Source organism: Chelonia mydas, chromosome 6 (genome assembly GCF_015237465.2).
Source record: "Chelonia mydas isolate rCheMyd1 chromosome 6, rCheMyd1.pri.v2, whole genome shotgun sequence".
Taxonomy (NCBI): domain Eukaryota; kingdom Metazoa; phylum Chordata; order Testudines; family Cheloniidae; genus Chelonia; species Chelonia mydas.
Window position 1 is genome coordinate 27,944,281 of NC_051246.2, and position 22,103 is coordinate 27,966,383.

The 22,103-nt window shown below is 44.6% G+C and overlaps 1 protein-coding gene across 7 annotated transcripts in view; it reads left to right on the forward strand.

Moving 5' to 3' along the window:
* The window catches only part of TNNT3 (troponin T3, fast skeletal type), a 48,084-nt gene extending 25,981 nt beyond the window's left edge, over nucleotides 1-22,103 (forward strand). For 5 of the 7 annotated variants that reach the window (XM_043549506.1, XM_043549508.1, XM_037899630.2 and 2 more), the window contains 9 exons: nucleotides 8,265-8,283; nucleotides 9,329-9,374; nucleotides 10,780-10,896; nucleotides 12,303-12,380; nucleotides 12,701-12,814; nucleotides 13,239-13,348; nucleotides 14,814-14,904; nucleotides 18,854-18,894; nucleotides 21,726-22,095. In XM_043549506.1, the coding sequence (XP_043405441.1) occupies nucleotides 8,265-8,283; nucleotides 9,329-9,374; nucleotides 10,780-10,896; nucleotides 12,303-12,380; nucleotides 12,701-12,814; nucleotides 13,239-13,348; nucleotides 14,814-14,904; nucleotides 18,854-18,894; nucleotides 21,726-21,774 (665 nt within the window). In that variant the 3' untranslated portion in view covers nucleotides 21,775-22,095. Of the gene's footprint in view, nucleotides 1-8,264; nucleotides 8,284-9,328; nucleotides 9,375-10,779; nucleotides 10,897-12,302; nucleotides 12,381-12,700; nucleotides 12,815-13,238; nucleotides 13,349-14,813; nucleotides 14,905-15,676; nucleotides 15,718-18,853; nucleotides 18,895-21,725 lie in introns of all 7 variants that reach the window. The other 2 variants (XM_043549507.1, XM_043549510.1) reach the window with 2 other exon arrangements.

Genomic DNA, 22,103 nt, shown 5'->3' on the forward strand with positions numbered 1-22,103 from the left:
AGATATCAGTAATTTCAGCTCTGCAACATGTAACAAGACTCTCAGTTGAGTCTAAATTAGCTCTTTTATTATACGTGGAGAGAGGAAGGGTCAAATGGTGTCTAGGACCCTTAAATACAGTCCACACCACCAGATACAAGTACCTGTACCCGCCCTCTCTCAACTCATTGGGCTTTGGAACCCATGTCCCCTGCCTAGCGAGTGCTGTTCAGTTGAGGGTGAGTCCCTCCACTGGGGTATGCCAGGTAGGGTTCTGCTGCCCTTGATTCACACAACAAGGATAACAATGCTTTATTACTCCTGCCCCAATAACAAGGAGACTGGGGATCCAGCACCAGCCACAAGTGATCATTTTGGCAAGCAATGCCATCATGCTGAGTACATAGGCAGGGTGGCTGTGCCCATGCAGACGAGATCAACTCCTGAAATCCTTTTCCACAGCTCACCACTAGATGTCAGGGGAGAGCTCATTCAGACTCTGCTTACACACATAATCAGACACAATTTCTCAAATAAATCATATGCGTCTAGTTTTCACCAGGTCTTCCTCCTAAATTCTATACTCCATCTCTTACTTGCCATCCAGAATTATGGGCGTATGTTCTCACCTGAACTAAGTCTTCAAGAGATAGACAACAGGACTTGTGCTTTTAAGGCTCTTTTAAAAATCTCACCCTTTGGTGTCTAAATATGGATTTAGGAGCCTACCTTTAGTTTCCTATTTTTGTAAATTTTGGCCAGTGCCAATATCTGCACTTACTGGGTAACTGGGGATGTGCACTACAAATTGAACATGCAGGGTGGTGGAATTGATAGTACGCAGTTTGCCACAACTTCTTCATCTGACAGGCAGAGGAGCAGAGAGGAAAAGTCACTTTCCCATTGGCCAAATATTGCTTTTGATTACACCGGAGTAAATCTGGAGTAGCCCTGTTGAGGCATAATCTGGCCCCAGAAGAGTAACCAATGGGAACAAGTGCCTTCACTAGATGACATTATCCTTTGTTTCATCTTGACTTTATTGCCATACAATCGAGCTAATTTGACTTCTCCCATCCCAAGCTCCTCCTGTACATCTCTAATGTCCCTTGTGCTTTCTTGCACTTGCTTTTCTTTTGTATGTGTGTGTGTTGCCCTTTAAGAAGAGGCCCCTGAAGAAGAAGAGCAAGAGGTTGAGTATGAAGAAGGTAAGTCTGTCTTTCTTTCTTGTCCTTGAATCTGGGAAGTGATGGGCTTTATGGGATGCTACCAAGTCTCAGCATTGCTGCTTCATGGTGCTGTCGTATTGGTCAGCTCTATTCAGTCTAAGTCGATGTCTCCTGTCTTCTGCTATGGTATTCCTGGCTGAATCTGAGTTTGTTGCTTTACTCTGGCTTTAGCATAACTGGAGAGCAAAGCTTCAGCCTTCCTAAGGGCCACATAGAAAGTTCTTCGGGGAGGGGTGAAAGGTTGCACTTGTTAGACAGTTGTAAAATCTGTTAATGGGTTTCTTTTAGGATGAGGCTAGTGGGCCTAGAGGTGTGATACTTCAGATAAATACTGAAAAAGCTGATGTTGACAGCTGTTTGCCCAGCACAACTCCTCACTGGAATTGCTAAACCAAGGGTGGTGAGTTCAATCCTTGAGGGGACCATTTAGGGATCTGGGGCAAAATTTGGGGATTGGTCCTGCTTTGAGCAGGGGGTCGGACTAGATGACCTCCTGAGGTCTCTGATATTCTATGAATTCTCTGAGATGAATAGGAGGGAATTTTTTTGACAGCTGCATGAGCCTTACTATTCTCCATCAGAGCTTTGGGAGTACACATTTTAGGGGAGATCCGCAGCTGGTGTAAATCAGCAAGGCTTCATTGAAGTCAACGGAGTTGCACTGATTTACACCAGTTGAGCAATTAGTTTTGTTTCTGTATCAGAGCTATATTTTACGGAGCTCCATTCAATTCTGGTAAAAAAAAATCAGACGTTCAATATAATTCAAATGAGCAGGTTGATCCTTTAACAATTGGTTATCAGTCGGGCCCTACCACAGCCATGAAAAACGTGTCATGGCCATGATATCTGGTCTCCCTCCGTGAAATCTGTATAGTATAGGATAGGAGTACATAAAAGGCCAGATTTCACGGAGGAAGACCAGCATTTCTTACATTGGGGATCCTGACACAAAAAAGGGAGTTGCAGGGGAGTCATAAGGTTATTTTAGGGGGGGTTGTGGTTTTCCATCCTTACTTCTACGCTGCCTTCAGAGCTGGGTGGCCAGAGAGCGGCGGCTGTTGGCCTGGCACCCACCTCTGAAGGCAGCGCCCCGCCAGCAGCAGCGCAGAAGTAAGGGTAGCAGTACTGCAACCCCCCCTACAATAACCATGTGACACCCCCCCCCCCCACAACGCCTTTTTGGGTCAGGATCTCTACAATTACAACACCATGAAATTTCAGATTTAAATAGCTGAAATAATGAGATTTATTATTTTTTAAATCCTATGACCGTGAAATTGACCAAAATGGACCATGAATTTGGTAGGGGTCTAGTTATCAGCTATAAACTAGTCAGGATAAACAATTGCTAACATACTTTATACCGTAACTGCAGTGATTATTTTAATAATAACAATGACTATATTAATAAACGACTTTAATGTGTGTTACAGACAATAGCTCTCAATGGTCTTGGGACTTACAGTATAATAATTACAAGTCACTTAGGGTTTCAGTAGCTCTGTTGGGCAAAGGTACTGTGTCCCATGATTCCTCTGGGTAATTTCTTTTCATGCATTTGAGTCATTGGACACCCTCTTCTCTCCTTTCGTTTCTTTTTTCTTTGTTATCCAGCAAGTTCAAGATTCCAGGAGTAGTGGAGAGGGAAAGGGAAAGAGTAAGTGGGGTATTTACAGAAGAACAGCATCAACTGTGGATTGACTAGTATACTTTCTTTCTTTTGCTTTTGTTCTTCAACCTGCAGCTGGAGATGAAGGAGAATACTATGATGGTAGTTTGGTGTTGTTCTGAGACAACAAAAATATCTTTCTAACCCTACCCTTTTGTTCTCCATCTGCTTCTAATCCTCACTTGATTTAAACTCAGGAACTGGGCCAAAACATCACTGCTGCAAACATTCATTCACTGTGCATATCCAGGCTCTCTCAGGGGACTCTGCTGTGTCTGAGGTGTTTATTGGCGCATTCCATCACCAGGGAAATTAGCACCGGGAGAACCTTGTACTCTAGAATGTTCAGCTCTAGAACCCTGCCCAGTATTCTAGGTGTGACCTAGAACCTTTAATAATGTGGTATTTTCAGCAAGGCCCCACTTCAGAAAGGCCTGTAAGCATGTGCTTAAGTTCTATTGACATGTTTAAAATTAAGCAAATGCTTAAATGCTTTGATGAATAGGGAAGTACTTAGGCATATGCTAAAAGTTAGGCACATGCTTAGGTGCTTTACTGAATCAGGATATGTCTTTGATCTAAATTGGAACTGACTCAGAATAAAACAAAATATTCCTATTAAAATGGATGGGTAACTGATGGAGGATTTTAAGAGTTATAAGCAAATATTCATGGAATGTAAAACTTGAAATTATGCTTCCCAAATATACAGCACATGTGCCTTAACTTGGAAGCTGATCTGTGCCAGTGGCTTTGTACTCCCACCACAGGGGAAGCCCATTGTATTCAATGGGGCTGTGTATGGGTGCTAAGATCCATCTGCATCGATGCAAAAAAAACCAGGCCCTGAGCCTTCAAATATTTAAATCCTAGTCCAGCAAAATCAGTAAATCACTTAAGCACATACTTAACTTCAAGTATTGAAGTTGATGGGACTAAGTTAAGCACATGCTTAAGTGCTTTGGTTGATTAGGGCCTTAAGCATATGTCTAACTTCACTTCTGTGAGGCATTTAATTGGCTTCAATGAGAGCAATTTACAAGAGGAAAGCTGTGCACATGCTTAAGTGTTTGCAGGATCGGGGCGTAAGCGAGTTTTGGCACCGCAAATAAGCAGATATTTGAAAAGTTTATGGAAGATTAACAACTATGTAACAGAGAAACTGCTTTTACAGAGTTGGTAAACTCCAATTATTGCTGATTTAATAACTATTATTGTTCATTTTTATGATTACAATAACGAGGTCTACCGATGAGCAGCACTACATAAGAGCAAGGTGATATATTATTACCTTATTACCTCTAATCTCTGTTTGGAAACTCCTCCCTCAATGAAAGATTTTTTTAAAAGATATTTTTTTCAAACAACTTTGCCCCCCCTCCCCCGCCCCATATGAGTTCTTTGTGATCATCAATGAATGCAAAGGACCAATAGGCTTTGCATACAGTCTTAAAGGAAGCCCTCATTTCTTGATGTTGTTTTGTCACTTTCTGGATCCCAGGAGCTCTACAGTACTAAGGGACAGCAGGTTCTAAAGTGAGAGTCTGAGGTTCTTCCAACATTAATTGAAGTCAACTCACTTTTTAAAATTTATTTTCTTGCTCACTTTTTTCAGCCTTTTTCTTATTTTAGGAAAAACACTTTGAGAACTTTTCTGGGCCCTTTACATCAGTTTTCACTTCAGGATGTGAATTCTCTCTCTCTTTTTAAATAATATATTGCTTTGCAAGCTCTTAATGTTGGTTAGAAGTGTTGTTTCTGGCAGATGAGAGGAAGGGAAGCGACAAGAGAAATCTGATGCAGTTGAGGTGTAGTGAAGTTGGATTCTCGGAAAAGGGAGAGCACAGTAAGAATATGTTATAGATGTAACAAAAACAATGGAGGATGCCTTAATGATACATATGGAGTTCCTGTGCTATCCCACTGTGACTACCAGCAACTTCTGGAATATATGCATTATTGCAGCATCAGTGAACCTGGATTTTCAGTGGTTCTTTGCAGAACTGGCTTCTTTTGGCAGGGTGATTGTGGGGGTTTTCTCATAGACCCATGGTTCATGGGCAGAATGCGCAGAATATGAGAGTCAGAATCCACCATATGCTTCAAAGAATAGGAATATGCTACGACAATTCCTGAGTGTTAACAAATTTTGGCCCAGTTCCTTGATTGGTAGCCCTGAAAGAGAGAGCATCTTAAAAATAAATCCCAGCCCGATGGCCAGTTTTAGTGCATACAGTACGTTCTGTGCTGGGCCATGCACATTGCAGGATGTTTTTTGGACGAAAGCTGACCTTTTTTGTAGTCTCTCCCTTTTCTAGTTTCCTGGTGGTGCATTTAGATGTCACATCTACAATACTTTATTTTGACAACAGCAAACTAACTTTTTTTTTTTTTTTTTTTTGGTAATCATTTGTTCATCGAATTATTCAGAAAGCAACAATTTAGCAGCAACTGATGTGGTTGGATTCACCCAGTCAATGACAGACGGGTCAACCAAGAATAACAAACAAGCACAAAACAATCAGTCTTTCCACAGCTCTTTTTCTCTCTCTTATGTCACAAATGCCACTAACTTACAACTTCCTTGTTAAACTGGAATGGTTTGGTTATTTCCTTAGAATTTCATAGGTGAAGGGAATCCTGCGTGTCTCTGAATAACATCCAGGTCAAACTGGTTGAAGCAATTTCCCCCCCGCAAATAAATAACAACAACAAAAAAATCATACGAAAAGCTCACCGTCTATGGACAAATCTAAACAAAAGAAGATGAACAACAAAAATCCTACCTGGAGAAATAAGCTAATTTTGCTTTTATCGGGGATGATCTCTGACTTATTTTTATTTATATTCTTATGAGAGTACAGTAAAACCTTGATCATTTGACACTTGATTATTTTATTATTATTATTTATTTGCACCATTGTAGCATCTAGAGACCCACAACTGCAATCAGGGCCTCATTGTGCTAGGTACACCCTGCAAGCAACAGTCCACACACCCTGTAAGCGACAGTCCTTGTCTCAGAGGATTTACAAATCTAAACAGACAAGACAGCCAGAGAGTGAGAGAAAGGAACTATTACCACCTGACACTCACTCTTCTGTGGCCCTTAGCGTATGTCTGCCCTTGGGGCTAGGCTGTGATTCTCAGCTCGCCTAGACACACTCATCCTAGTGGTCCTGGGACTAGCGCCCTAGAAATAGTCGCGTGGCACAAGCAGAGGTGAGTGGCGGCACGGGCTAGCTGTGCCGAGTACAAACCCGCCGGAACGCCGGCGAGCATGTACTCAGCATGGCTAGCCCCTGCTGCCACTTGCTGCTGCCCAGGCTGCCTCAGCTATATTGCTATTGTGAGCCAGCTAGCTCAGCGAGGGCTAGTGCAAGTGTGTGTATGCTCTAAGTGTAGTCACAGCCTAGGTTATGCCTCTCATCTTGAATCCCTTAATCAGCTCCCCCCATTAGCCAAACCCCAAATAGCTGATATTTCTTGCAAGGATTTTTCACCACTGATTTTAGAGGGGATTTTTTTTTTTTGGCCTTATGATCGACAGGACATTGACTTTTATTTTATTTTATTCTCCCTTGTCCCACTCGCCCCCATGCCCCCACACTTGCAAAAACAGGAGGGTGATGGGGCCTATGTTGCCAATTTAGTCATTTTCCAACACCTCCCCTGTACATTCAACACCCCCTCTAATTTCAGTTCCTGGGGAAAACATGCTGACAGTAACCTGTCACTCAAATCCCCACCAGTATAGAGGATCAATTAACAAGTGGAGCCACAATGAAGGGCTAATTAGAGGGCAAAGCAATCCCACCAGCTAGCAGCAGCTAAATACAGAGGAAGGCAGCCCTGGGAGGATAGGTGGGTGGGTGAGTGAGTGAAGGGCCTCATGGAAGGCAGAACTGGCTGCTAGCACTGCTGCCTTTCTCCCCAGAAATAAGAGCTGACTGGGACTTGTAAATATGGCAATAGTATGACTGGCAATGGCCTGCTTGAACACACCGTGGTGGTGAAGGTGGCCAGGAGTGAGACTCCCAGAGTACAGGTGCTCCATTTTAAAAAAAAGGTCATCCTTTGAAATGCATCAAAATATAATTGTCTGACCTCAAATAATTACAGGGAAAACATATTGTTTCTGGATAACTGGGTGCTTGGACCAGATCCTGAGAGAAGCTGAGCTCCTCAAAGTTGGCTCTGTCCACAATAGGCTGTGAGCTTTTTATTTCTAATCCATCCCACCAAGCAAACAATACAAGAGCATTGTATGGCAGAATTCAGATGAATTCCTAAAAGTTCAAACTCAGCATGTGGCTATGAAAGTCAACATGGGTCTGTAAGAGACAACATTAGGATAGAATGTATGGGCTTAATACTCCTCCACTTATGGGAGAAACTCCATTGAATTTGCTGGCATTACACTGATATAAACCCAGTATTACAGATAGGATAATCAGGCTCAAAGTGTATACAAATCAGCACATCACCAAAACAGTAAATGACTGTTTGGTGCAGTAGAATGTCTCTCATTATGAAAAGCCCAGGATTGACTATCTTGGAGATGGTTTACATTGCATACTGAAGGGGCCTGTCCTCTCCTGGAGACACAGGTTTCACTCTCATTAACATTCATGGGAATTTTGCTTAGAATATCCACCAATGCCCCCTTATGCAGAATAAGCCCCCTTAGGCAGGATGATCTTTCCAGGTTGGGTTTGAGGGGCACTGCTGTGTATGAAGGAGAGAAAGAGAGAAGATGGAGACTTTGGGAAACATAGATGCCATGTGGGGATGTCTGGGAGTGAATGCGCCTGAAGGTGATTTACCACAAAGCTGTTCCCCTTCTGGGCCATGTATGCAACATTTTAGTAGATCTGTAGCCAAGTTTAGCTCTTATTTACACCAGTGTAAACCCAAAATATCTCCATTGACTTTAGTGGAGTTGCTGAGAATATCCACCAGTGTAAAAGAGATGAGAAACTGACACTAGGAGGGGGAATATTCTTTTTTTACCTTCAAGCTCTGTCATCCTCCCTATAGCTTTGGTCTCCAGGGGGTAAGAACTAGCACTCATCTCATAAATGAAACCATTAACTTCCAGATGCTACGTTAGGACTTTTAAACAATCTCTTGTTTCCTTTCCTTTTCGGTAGAGTTCTGATTTGAGGTCAAATCAGCCTGCTTTCACTCACACCAAAGGGAAAGGTCTCTTTTGGATGTGTATGAGGCATAACCAGTTACTCAGGGGTGTTCCTCCTAAACCTGGATTTCCCTTCAGTTTCCCAGCTTTAACAAACAGCAGCTGGTGTTGTTTTTCTCATTCTAACTGTTCTCCCTCTTTTCTCCCCTCTCTTCCTGTTTTCTGTCCGTGTTTCCAAACTCAGAGGAAAAGCCCAGGCCAAAGTAAGTATGCATTAATGGTTGTTTCTAAAAATACGGGTATAAATGTGATGACCATCCATAGACCTCCTCCTACCAGAGAAATGTCTCCTACTACCTATGCACAACTCTCTCCTCCCCACCATTCATGCAACATCCAGCATTTCTGGACTCTTCCCTAGATTGCCTCCCTCTATCAGAAGCTACTGTAAGACTGGCTACAGGCCAGGAAATAGAGACCATTCCCATACCAGCTCATACATCTTATTACAGCGAGGACTGGCACAGACATCAGGTCTCTCCAGCCAAGTGCTCCTACTCCATCCCCTGTAGCACCTTTTGTTGGGTGAAGCTGAGCTCATGTTATCTGCTCATTTCTCCTGGGTAGCACACAAATGGGAAGAGAGGGTACCAAGAGGGGAAAGGCAAGTGTGCAGTATACTCTGCCCACCTTTCTCTGCCTGCTCTGTGGCTCCCTTTGCAACAATGTGTGCGGGTAAAAGAGAATGTCTGACAGGGGATGGCAGTTTGCCACAGACAATGAATGCTGAGGGGTTCAACATTAAATCCTTTCCATTGTTCTTCAAACCATGAAAGGGGGCATGAGTTGCAGCAGCTGGATGTGGGGAACAGGGCAGCCAATGGCAGCATGTCATGGGAGTTACCCATACTTCCAGTGTTGCTGGCAGGCAACACAGTTGGTTTGTCCTGGGCTCCACAAGGCTTGACCAGGATTCCCCAGGGATCTTCTGGCTCTAGTGGATCAGTGTCCTGATTCTCCACCAAGCCAGCATCCCAGGATGGGTCATGCAGTGTTCTCTTTGTGTTAGCAGCCTCATGGAACTTTACATGTGAGTTGTTCCATTCTGCACCTTTTTGTGCAAAATGGGATGACCCCATAAACATTTGGGATGGGTCAGCTCCCTTCATCCATTGGGTTTTCAATCAAGCCATAGCTTCAGCTGTACCTCCTCATCAACATTTCTCCCTCAGCATGGCTCCATTTGGTGAATGAGTTAATCTCTTGGTTCTTTGAGGTTCAGTTCCTTCTATTTTTCATCCCCTACAGACTGACTGCTCCTAAAATACCAGAGGGTGAGAAAGTAGACTTTGATGTAAGTATTCCTGACACATGTCCATCACATACGCACACCCACCTCTCCCTGCATCACTACTAGCCTTTGTGAAAATGTCACTGCCATGTAGCCAAGGGCAAAAGGAGTCTATTTTCAGTGAAAGATTAATCTGGGGTCCATATCTGAAAAACCTGCTTACCCATTGCTTTAGTTGTGCTGCTGTATTTATAGCTTAATTTGTCTTGGAAAGAGAAATCTGAAGGGTGGAAATGGAATTAGTAACTGCTTATAAAGCCTTTAGATCTTCTTCCTTGCAGACCTTTATTGTGATCTTTATCTTGGTCAGTTAATTATTCCTCGGTTTCTCAAGGACAATCCAACTGCCCTTTCAATCACTTCCGAGTCCTGTCTTTTTGCTGAGTGTTCCAGGCAGCTTCCCTGACTCAAGAATGATGAAATAAGATTAACTTTGGAGTTTCAGTGGCCAGGAAAGGGCTTTCATGGTATCAAGAACCTGCACATAGTGCATGGGAAATGGTTATGTCCTTTACCAGAGGGGTAGCCGTGTTAGCCTGTACCCACAAAAACAACGAGGAGTCTGGTGGCACCTCAAAGACTAACAGATTTATTTGGGCATAAGCTTTTGGGGGGTAAAAAACCACTTCTCCTTTAATAGGCCACACAATAGATTTAAACTAAACAAACAAACAAACAAAAAAACCCAAACCCCATAACAATGCACCAATAAGCAGAAAAGAGATTTAAAGAAGCAAGTCCCTTGGAGGAGGCTTTCCCAGCTGTGCAGGTGCCTGTAATGAATCCACACACATGAAGCAGGTTGTATCAAGTCTGTCTCTGAGAAATAGTGCTCAGAATGGCACCACCAAATACCCAAACAAGCATGGACCCAAATATGTTTCTAGTAAGTCAACAGGAAAAGAAAAAGCCCTTGTGATGAGTGGTACATGATTACATCAGGATAAGTTGTATGCTCATTCAGGGTCACTGTAGTGTTCACCTTGTCCACAAGTAAATGAAGCTTCTATTAATTTTGACTGGTGTAGGAATACTCAGGTAAAATGAGGAGTCTGCAGAGAAATGTAAAAAGAAATGTAAAATGTAAGAGTAGGTGAAATAGGATGATCCATTGAAGCGAGGAAGTGGGAGCTGGGAAACCAGGACTCTGTCCCTTGTTTTACCACTGGCTATTAATTTGGGCAAGTCACTAAATTTCTCTGGCCCTGATTCAGCCCCCAAGTCAATAGAAAGGCTCCCATTGACTTCATTGGCTTTCAGATGTTGCCTCTTGTGTTTCAATTTCCTTATCTGTAAAATGAGGCTGTTCGTACTTAGCCTCCTTTGTACAGTGGCCTGAGATCCTCAGATGGAAGGAGCTGCACCAGTGTTAGATTGTTATTGTAATAACGCCTTACTGCTCCTTCAGGACATCCAAAAGAAGAGGCAGAACAAAGACCTGATTGAACTGCAAGCCTTGATTGACAATCACTTCGAGGGCAGGAAGAAGGAAGAAGAGGAACTGCTTGCCCTGAAGGAAAGAATTGTAAGTCTCTATGGTGCCATTCCCAGTGATGTCTGCTTCAGGAGGATAGTGTGTGTAGTTACCTCAGAGACTCAGAACTGAACTGGAACCTTACAGACCAAATTGCTCCTTCTGTCCAACAAGTGGAGACAGGAGAACAGGGGACGATAGTCCTTCAAGGTGACTGCATCTTGTTCCCAATGTGATCAAGATAATGACGGTGCATTTTTGGCTGGTGTAGAGTGGAATGTGCCAATGTGGAAATCAAGGACACCTTGCAGTGGTAGCCTTAATGAGGCTTGGGTCAGTGCACTAGCCTCTCAGATATGAAGAGCTAAATGCAAACCTGGATTAGGTCCCAAATGAAAATAAGTCTTGGGTCTTCTCATCGTTCCTCAGGGGTGTGTTTGTTTATACTACAAAACACCATGTACAGTTAAGCACAGCTCAGGACCACAGGCCATTTCTGCTCTGACATATCCAGGAGGAGGTTGCTGCAGGCCAGGTCTGAGGTGAATTGGCTAAAGTGATGAGATGGACTTAAGACTGGAGTAGCAGGGCTTAGGCAGGTCCAGGATGAGGTAGAATGGCAGAGGTGTGTGGTGGGACTCAGAACTAGAACATCAAGGGGTGTTGCAGGTTAGAACAAAGGTGCATTAACAGAGCTGTGTGTGAAGCCCATAACTAGGATAGCATGGGTTGTTAAAGTCTCCAGCGGCGATTTAATGGTGTGGGGGGGGAAGGGGCAGCTGTCCCGGGGCCCAGCGATTTAAAAGGGCTTGGGGCTCTGGCCGCTGCCGCAGTAGCGATGGCTGGGAGCCCTGGGCCCTTTTAAATCGCTAGGCCCTGGGACAGAGGCTCCTTCCCCGCCCCTACCATTGGTAGCCCTGCCGGTACGATCCCTACTGGCAGGGCCGCCAAAGCAGTGTGTGAGTATGTGTTGGGGCGGGGCACAAGGGGCAGCGCTTTAATATTGGCTGCGTATGAGCTGGTACCGGCAGCCACTCCTTACCGGTACGCTGTACTGGCCTGTACTGGCCCATACTGGCCTACTTTCACCCCGGGGTGGATGAGACATAACCATTTTGAAAACAGGTGTAGAAAACATCTGCTAGCCTTGGGTCCCCTCTGTAGATGGACAGTCTATTCTACTTGCTCAATTCTGACTTGAGGGAAGCCTGTCCCACACTGCACAGAGGTGACCATACTCATTGTAACCCATCCCTGTTCTCAGCCTCCCAGGTGTTTTACAGTCATGGAATTCACCTGGGGCCCTTCAGCTGGCTATGTGCCTCATCCTGCATGTTTTGGTAAAGTAATGGGAACGGTCCACTGCCTAATATGGAAACTAAAATCCTTTATAAAGCTTTGGAGACAAATAAAGCCACATACTGATGACTCTGTGCCTCTTCCTTTGTTTTGGGCAGGAGAAACGCAGAGCCGAAAGGGCAGAACAACAAAGAATCCGGGCTGAGAATGAGAAGGAGCGTCAGGTCAGGCTTGCGGTATGTGCCTCTGCTTTCTGTTTTCCTCTTGACACATAACAAGAAAGTACCTGGGCTCAGACCTTGTTCGGGAACTGTGAAAGGAGATGGAGAGAAGCTTTAGGTCTGCCTGCCTCAGGAACACCAGGGAAGATACTGCTAGTCTCCTCATTACAGTGAGGCTCACTGGGCAGAGCCTGGGAAGGAAGCAGCTATAACTTCCCAGACGCATACATTCCTACATCATTCCCTGCAGTGACTCCTGCTGCTAGTGGAATAGGTGTGGGCTCCCCCAGCCAAAGTCCTTTCAGTAACTTGTTTTTCTATGGTGCATTCTGCAGGAGGAGAAGGTAAGAAGAGAGGAAGAAGATGCTAAGAGAAAAGCTGAGGATGACCTGAAGAAAAAGAAGGCTCTGACCTCCATGGGTGCCACATACAGCAGCTATTTGGCAAAGGTAAAGGCATTGATCAATGGATGAAATAGGGAGGCAATAAACACACCTCTCTGAGTTTTATCACCACTCGCATACCTCTCTGTCCCCACTGAGTCTCCTAAATTCTCTACCAATCATTTGGAATTCTCTAAGTTTGTTCCAGCAGTTGCTAGGAATCCCTTAGATTTTCATGACAACTCCTATAACTGCTTGGGATTCCCTGAAGTTTCAAGGCCATTGCATAACTTTTAGGAGTGTCTCAGCTCCTGTGGAGTAAGTGTTGTTGGGAATGCGCTAATGTCTCCAGAATGACCCCAGTGCATCTGCCCGGAAATGCTCGAGTACGTGTCCATGGTTCCTTAGCCCTTCCACAATATCCCTGTACTTCATCCTGAATTTGTGCAGGGCAGCATCCACTGATATTCTGGGCGTATGTTTCCTACAGGCTGACCAGAAGAGAGGAAAGAAGCAGACTGCTAGGGAAATGAAGAGGAAGATCCTGGCAGAGAGGCGCAAAACACTAAACATTGACCACCTGAATGAAGACAAGCTGAGGTAACATGCCATCTTCATTTGCTGCAGGTAGATTAGATGATTTCTCAGGGAGGTCAAGGCTGACAGCTCTGAATGAGGACACAGAGAGATTTCTTCTAGTGGTCTGGGGCCTACCACACTGAAGGAACTTCCTGATAAGGCAACTGTGGAGCCCTTATGAAGCCAATGCTAAATTGTGCCTTTGGCTGTGCTGGGACACAAAGGGGAAAAGGGGGCAACAGATGTCATTGTACATGAGGTGGACATCCAGCCGTGGTCATGGGTTAGTCAGACTGCCTTCCTTCTGCTGCTAATCAAATTACGGTTGCCACTCATCTCAAAATTCCTGGGACAATGACATCCTGTAAACCTACAGACTAGTTCGGCTCAGCTGAGCTCAGGTTCATTTTGGGCGCTGTGCTATCGTGATGTTCCACCATGGCACGTTGTCACAACATGAAGCTGCCTCTTCATTCCATGATGTGTGAGGGTATTAGGTGAGGAGAGGGTGGTGCAACATCAACACACGTTGAAGCAACTGCATGACATGAGAGGTAGAGAGGAGCATGTTAGCTTTGATACGTCCCATCCCCCACACAGCTAACCTTGCCTTGTAGACGGTCCTCAAAATCCTAAAAACCAAACAGTCTAAAATCTAAGGGAAATTAGGGACATAGAAAGAGAGTGTGCTGTAGGAGGACCTGTGTGCCCTGGGATATAAAAGGAATGGGTAGGGGCCACTTTAGAAATGGCACCCTACAGAAGAGCCAACCCTGGTGGAGATGGGGGCAGAACAATGGTGGATGTCCAGAAACAGAAAGGGTTGTTTGTAATGTGGTTAGTGTCATAAATGTAGGAGTACTGCAATCCAAGGAGGTGGATGGATAAGGATAGGGAAGAAGAGCAGGCCTCTGCCAACATCAGTAATAGTAGAGATGGGTCTGCAATGCAAAAATCTAGGTGTGAACCGTCTCAGAGTTTGGGGGGTTCTAGAGATCTAGTGTTCTGGTCCAAGCCAATCTCTAACTAATGTTACACTGGGCCAGTTTTGCTCATCCACCTTAGCCCTGAGACTGGTGAAAGCTACCATGCCAATTGCTCAGCCAATTGCTCATTCAAACTTTGGAATCCCACTCACCACTTCCCCTCCAGTTCCCCTGGGTTCTTTAGTGAGCGACAAAGAGCCGAGTAAATAAATAAATTTGTGAAAGGGTGTTAATGCCTGATAAGAGGAAACAGTGCAAGGCTGAAATGTTAACATGGATAAAGCTGAGGAAAATAAAATCTGACCATAAAAACAGTCAGTGACGTGAAGCTGGGGAGGAGTTTTGAAGGGGAAGCTGTATGGGCTGCGTGCACACACACACACGCCACACACACACACACACACAAAATTTGCTACTAGTGTCCTGGGGGCCACAGCAAACATGTGACATTTCAAATGTATGAAATATTTCTCCTGTCTTCCTCCCTCCGCAATGCATAGGGATAAGGCCAAGGAACTGTGGGATTGGTTATACCAGCTGGAAACTGAGAAGTATGAATTTGGAGAGAAGATGAAGAGTCAAAAATATGAGGTGGGTTGAGAAGCAAGTTGGTCATGGCACCAGTCACCTCTGGGTCCAATCTGCAGGAAGCTGTGAAACTCCCAGAGGAAATGTGGTGTGGAGATATCATTAAGCTAGTTCCACACACAACTTTTGGAATATTTACCCAGCAGGGTAAATTGCCAGAGCCGTGCATGGCATATCGGAATCATATTTCCCATAACTGTATACCTACCACATGCATGGGGCTACTATTAGAAGGCTGCTATTGAGTCTTAATGTTGGAATTGATTAGACCAGAATCTATGAAAATGAGACACGCCCCACAATGGGAAAAGAAAAACCCCATTGTTTATTAGTTTGGAAGAGAGGTATGAAAAGGGGTTGGTCAGATGCTTTCAGTTGCCTGTCTCCCACACCAAGTGACTTTCTTAACCACATGTTCATTTTCATATTTAAATTTTGGAATTTTTATTTCCATCATAGAGTTAAAACAAAAAGAGTGGGACGGAAATGACCCCCTGTGGACTGAACTCTTAGGAGGCCCTTGATGAAATCTATGCCTCTGTAGATGTGCATCTTACTGAAGTGCCACATGGTATCAGAGTGCTGACATGTCCCTTTCACGTCTGATCATGGGATATGCTCATACCCAACTGCACTACACTTCAGTGACCAGAATCCTGCTGGAATCGATATTTCTGGCTGCTTTTCTCTGTCTTCACTTCCTTTTTCCAATTTTTTTTAAAATACTTGGACTGAGAACAACCCACACCAACATGATTATCTTAATCTCTCTTAGATTGTATCACTACGTAGCAGGGTGCAGGCGCTATCCAAGTTGTAAGTACAAAGAGTTCGCCCATGTGACAGCAGCAGCGAAGTCTGCTAAAATGCATGAGCCTCCTGCATGGCGAGATTTTGCGCGCTTGCGCACGCAGGTGGACAGCGCACCGGCACTCAGTTCCATCTGGCAGAGGGATGAGTAGACTGAGTCTTGCGTGTCTCTCTTCACTTCATTTTTCTCTCACCTTCCATTCTTGTAAAGCAGGGTGTAGTCTGAACAGTAGCACAAAATCACAGTGGTGTTTAACAGTTGCTGTTGGATGATTCATGTATGCTCAGATGGAATGAATCTTCTGGACACTGCATGACAGCCCACTAGTTTAAATGGAATGCAGCAGCACCGCAGATAAAATGGGAATTGTTATGTTCATGGCACACATACAGAGAAATTAGATAAAAACAGAAAAATACTCTTGCTGGAAGGTTGCAACATAACACTAAATTTCTTAGAATTTAGAATAACACACAAGAACCCCAAAACAGAGAGAGATAAAGCAGGCTGCTCCTTAAACCAGAGAAGCACAAATTAATCTACCTTACTCTAAGTTGGCTTTGTGCAGAACTGACTGCTGAAAGATCCAGCCTGCATGCTTCCCTGTAGAGCCCCATAGCTTATCGAAAGTACAAAAGGAAAAAGAGACGAGAGCAGAGTGTAATAAACAAAGAGTGAGGGAGGGGAAAAGGAGACAGAAAGACAAAAGGTCAGAATGAGTAGGAAGGCAGAGAAGAGTGAGAAAGAAAGGAGAGAGAGATGGGAAGGGAAAGTGTGAGAAGGAAAAAGAGAAGAAGACATAAAATAACAAAGAAAGCAAGGGAGAGAAAAAGGAAGAAAATTGGACACACAAGATGTCAGGGAGGGGGCCTGGTTTTAAGCACTGGCCTCTGTGTGTACATCTTCACTGTGTTTTAAAACCCATGGCAGTGAGTCTCAGAGCCCAGATCTACATACTTAAGCTCATGGGGCTTGAGTTACTGTGCTAAAAGCAGCTGTGTAGACATATGAGGTCAGGCTGGAGATCAGTGGAGACTGTGGTGGGAACTGGGCTTCAGAGCCCAAGCTCCTGTCTGAGCTGCAGTGTCTACACTGCTGTTTCTAGTGCCATAGCATGAGCCCCGTGAGCCCTAGCATGAGCGCCGTGAGCCCTAGCCTGTAGACCTGGCCTCTGAGACCCGGTGCTGAAAGTTTTAAAACGTAGTGTTGCTGTACCCCTATTGCTTACTGGTACTATGTAAGACACTGAATGCTGTGCCGGCTGTCACTGGTTTAGCAGAAAAGGTGAGTCTCAAGCCCTTGAGTCAGTTTGAAGGGCAAAGCTGACTCTCTGCCAGGTCTGAAAAAAATACCCAATTGCGATAAATGAGTCAAATCCATGGAGCAGATTTTTAAACTACCGTGAGTAAGTACAGAATGCAGCAGATCTTTCCTTTTCGATGTTGTCCTGTTGCCTCTAATGTCTCAGTCTCGGTCTCTTTCTTTTTTTTCTTTTTCTTTTCCTGTTTGCCATGGGAAAACTTGGCCCAGGAAATCCGAGATGGCAGACCATGCTGAAATGTGATCTTTTCCTGTTTCAAGCACTGGGAATTTCAAATGCCATGCGACTCTTGCTGGGTCACCAGTTCTTTGACTGTGAGTTTGCTCAGAACATTGAGTCCAGAGGCAATGGAGAATTCTGAATTACACCAAGAGCAGAAGTAGGGGGAGGAGGGGGCTCAGCGGGTGAACTTTCACCTCTGGAAACCAGGGTTTGATCCTGATTGGGTTACACAGGAAAAATGAAACGAACAGAAGTGGGTTGTAGACTCATTCTAGTTTTTAGTGGACATATATTCAGAGCACAAAGATCACTGCAAGACTTGAATAGCAAGACTGCACGTCAGGACTGAGGTGCTAAATCAGGCAAAACAACATAGCAGCCACACATTGGGTCTACACATCTGGTACTTTATGTATTAGCCCTTCACTTTCCTGAGCATCGAGTTCGTATCTAAAATTCCACCATGATTAAGAGAGGATGAGCTCATCTTCATCATGAATTCCCCCCCTCCCCCTGCCCCAGGGGCAATGAGACACAAGTATTACCACACCACAAATTGCCACAGTCTGGAAGATGGCTTGGGAAGGACCTCAAATCCCCCACTCCAGCCCTTCTTTCCATGGTTGCTGTGTTTCCTTTCTAATATTTCCTCTCTGTCCCCTTTGGGAATCCTTCAGTCTATTAGAGAAATGTCTGCAAAGGGTTTTGCATTGTGCATTCTCTACCTCCTGTCCCCAAATCAGCTCCGGAGCTGCTCTACTAATTAGCCTGCAGAAGATACTAGGAGAGCACGTGCCCCATCAGCCTAATGCCTTGGGGCCTGATCCAAAGCCTACTGAAGACAACAGGAGTATTTCCATGGACCCGTGGAGACTAACTATCAAGTTATCAGGAGGTGCCTAAGCCCAGTAATACCCCTCAGTTGGAGTATCCCTCATTCCCAAAGTGCAGCGGTCTCTTTATATGATATTGATGGGTAGAGGCAAGTGCATCCTGCACCCCTCCAATATACTTCCCCTCTATTGAAAGCCCTGGAGTTATTTGTTGCTGAGCATTCTCACTAGTTTTCCTCCAGCTTTGGAGCTTTTCTGTTTCCAATTTCTCACCTGTCCAGGTCAACCCCACCTTCCACTTCAATGTTGCTAGCTACCTGGTAAATTTACAGCTGGGATGGCGGGACGGTGAGGACAACACACACACACAAGGAGATCACACCTCTCAGGGTCTCTTGAGCTTTCAAAATGGCCAATTTATGACTTTCTAGGCCACTTACCTGAAGTTTGGCTATACATGAGTTCACCATAAATGGGTTCCATTGTACATGAATTAATGAATTATTTTAACAAGGGCAACAGCACCGTCCCTTCACTTGAATCCCTCATCTGTGCCTCCTTGTAAAACATGAAATTAGCTTGTAAATTTACTGCTAGTTAGCAACCTCTCAATCAAGAGAGTTTTCATTTGAAAAGAAAGAGTTTCTCCCATCATAGGCACCTGTCTCCAGAACTCCAGCCAGGTAAACCACTTCCCTCCCCATGGGGAAACCAGGTCACTTGGCAGAGCTCTTTGAAAACCCTAGTCATGTATGTTGTTTGCAGATCACCACCCTCAGGAACCGGATTGATCAGGCCCAGAAGCAGTAAGTACCTATGTCCCAGCCTAAAGTCTGGGATATCTGCTCAGTGTTCCAGCAGACACTTCAGCTTTGATGCTGACATTTTCTTCTCAGAAGGGAATGAGGCGAGAGGTGGAAGGGCAACCTCCAACCCGCCCCCACCCTTAGAAAATGATGGTCAAACTGAAGTGAATCCATAACCTAATGTAAAAGAACCATCATCTCCCACGCACACACCTTCCCACAATCGCTGCAGACACCAGTCGCTCAAGCTGTGACTGTTAGTATTGGCTAAAGTGTTTTGAACACAGGAACGGAAATGGCCTTTGCTTATACAGGATGGAGAAGTGATTGCCGAGATTGCAAGGAAAGGTGTGTAATAAGACTGACATCCAGGGTTACCACGTCACATGGATGTCATGTGATCAGGGGTGTGGGTTCTTTACATTGGTATATGACCTCCCACTTTCCTTCCCCACCTTACCTCTTTAATTTAATTTCTTTCCTGCTTGTGAGTCCCATGTCTTTGTTGTTGCATGTTTTCATCAGGAGACCTCAATACATCAGAGACAAGGGGCTGGGGAGGGAGGGGTGTGTAGAGAAGTAAAAGGCAAGGAGGAGGAGTCACGGGAAGAAGGTGAGGGAAGCTCTCCAAAAGCTGAAATCTGCTCTTTGCAGTTTCTCTGTACCATGAAGAGCTCCAGTCATGCAAATGACTCAAAGATATAGGTATCACCAAGGACCAAACAGTCTTTCCCTCGTCCCCCATTCACACTGGAATGTCAAATGAATTTAACATTTTTTTGGGTGCAGTTCTCTGTAGATTCCAGACACAGGGCTTGATGTATTTGCTTCATAGGGAGTATGGGGGTCTCAAAGAAACTTGCAAGATTATACCTTGCAAGATTAGGCTCATCTGCATGGTTTTCTTCCTCCTATGTCTTCTGATCTCACTACCAAAAAACCAACATGAAATGTTACCATGCTAGGGACCCTCCCAATTATCCAAAGAGGTGATATTTTTCCTGGAAGCATCTCTTTCCAGAGATGGTTCTTCTGGGTGTGATGGCACTTCATCTGGAAAGGTATGGTTGTGGATCCCTCCAGGTATTAGGGGGCATTTCTCCATCAGAAACAGAGCATGACATTCTAAAGTAAAAGTCTTTCATCCTGGTGTATTAGCCTTCTATGGTCCCTTTTTGTTTTAAGGAACAATAACCCCCCATAAGCATAGCCTAAAGGCAGGCATAACATAAAACATCTTAGACCTTGTGAAACTCGAAGTGACAAGGGCTCTGTATTAATTTGGGGAACTGATGGTTAGGCATGCAGCTCCTACAGTGATTTTTGATCCAGTCCAAAAGCCAGCATAATGGAGAATGAGATAAGTTTAAAGAAGACTGAGCTTAATAATATGTCAGACAGGATATTCTCTGAGTAAACAGACAATAACCCCTTGTCTCTCATGTAAAAGGTTAATTTTCGGAATAGACTGTCTTCTATTCTAAAGTGGGTTGAGAGGTAAAGTATTCACTGTATGTGTGTATGAGTCACTATGGAAGACTCCCGTACATAAGCCTACTACTCCTGAACAAACCCAGTGTAAGTTGGGGCCTATACAACCATGCTAAATATGCCCTTCTGTTGTTGCCTTTTAATCCCTTCCCTGCTGCCTCGAGGAACATGTGTTCCGAATGCAGCTTCCTTGGAAACATCCATTCCAACCAACACAACATTCGCTATCTGCTTCCACTGGCCAGACGGATGTGTTTGCTCGGCACCCTTGCTTTGCCGTTTAGCACCAAAAAGATTAAAGAGCTTGCAAGTGGTTTGACTCAAGAAGTAGCCTTATTGGTGTATGTTTGGGATGGGTTATGCAGTGCACAAGGAATCAGTGCATTGCACAGGGACCCATTGCTGGCACAGTGCAGAGCCTAACCAGACTAACTTTCTCACTTGGAACACACCTGGAAGCAGGCATGCATCTGTTTCACAGCAGGAGGGTAAGTGGATTGCATGTTGAAATGCTATTCTGCATGCAAGAAGATATTACTTGGTAATCATTTCCTCAGGGTGCTTTACAAGCCTTAGCTTGAGGATCATATGGAGACTACATCCATACATTCCCCAGTAAGACTGGGTTACTGGTACCAATGAGGGTCAGAAGAGGACACATGTAATTCTAGGGAACCAGAATCATCTCTTTGCAGGTGTTAAAACATTTTATAATTCTTTACATTCCCCAGGCATTGTATGGGGGGGACGGACTTCAGTCCCCTTTACTATGGCAAAGTAATTCTTTTATTCAGCCTTAGTTTTATTTAAATATTTTTCTGATCATTTTGCATGGGAATAATTTCTAAAATTCTACAGTCAGGTGACTTGAGCCTCTGGGCACTGTACTGGCGCAGTCCTGTTTGAGGAAGTCCTTTCCATTTCCAGAGTTGCACCTGAACCCATAATCCAGATCTGAACTTGGGAAATGTTCAGATCTGGAACTGGATCTGTACTCTGCAGTTTGGGGCCCATGTCCACTAGTTTCAAGGATCCCCTTCTCTCTGGGCATACAATTCAGTAAGCGGCAAAGCCTCTCACCCCTCCATGCTTATACTTCCTGGCCATCCTCTGAAGACCCCAAGTAAAAATCTGCTTCCACCAATATCTCTTTCCTCAGAATGTGCTACATCTGCTCTGGAGCAGGTGGCATCCAATTCACCGGCTATCTGATCAGCCTGCTCTGCTGACTTGAGGTTTAGAGCTTCTCAGCAAAGTAGCAGCTGATTGAAAAGTCAAAAGGTCAGAGGACTTTTCTGCAGCAGTCACACTGATGTGTTTTCCTTCTTTCTGTACTACAGCAGTAAGAAAGCAGGAGTCAAGGGCAAAGTTGGAGGGCGTTGGAAGTAAAGAAACAAGAGGTGACTGCAGGCAGGATCATCCCCGGTGGCGTGGCTAAACATTGCTGGCCTCCCCCTAACCCCTTCACAAATCAATTTCACTCCCATGCTTGAGCAAAACTACAACACCAGCCTGGATTGCCTACTCCGTTTTTAAGGACTCCAGCAGTGTCCTGAACCAAAAGGAAGGAGGTTCCCGTGGAACAGAGATGACTCCCTGCTGGCACCTTTTCTGCTTCATGTGTCCTTTGTTTTCCTGACACCAGCCCTCTGCTCCCCGTAGATTGCTATGTATGAATCTCTGGATTTTGTAAATAAAGTGTGACCGATACCTTCTTC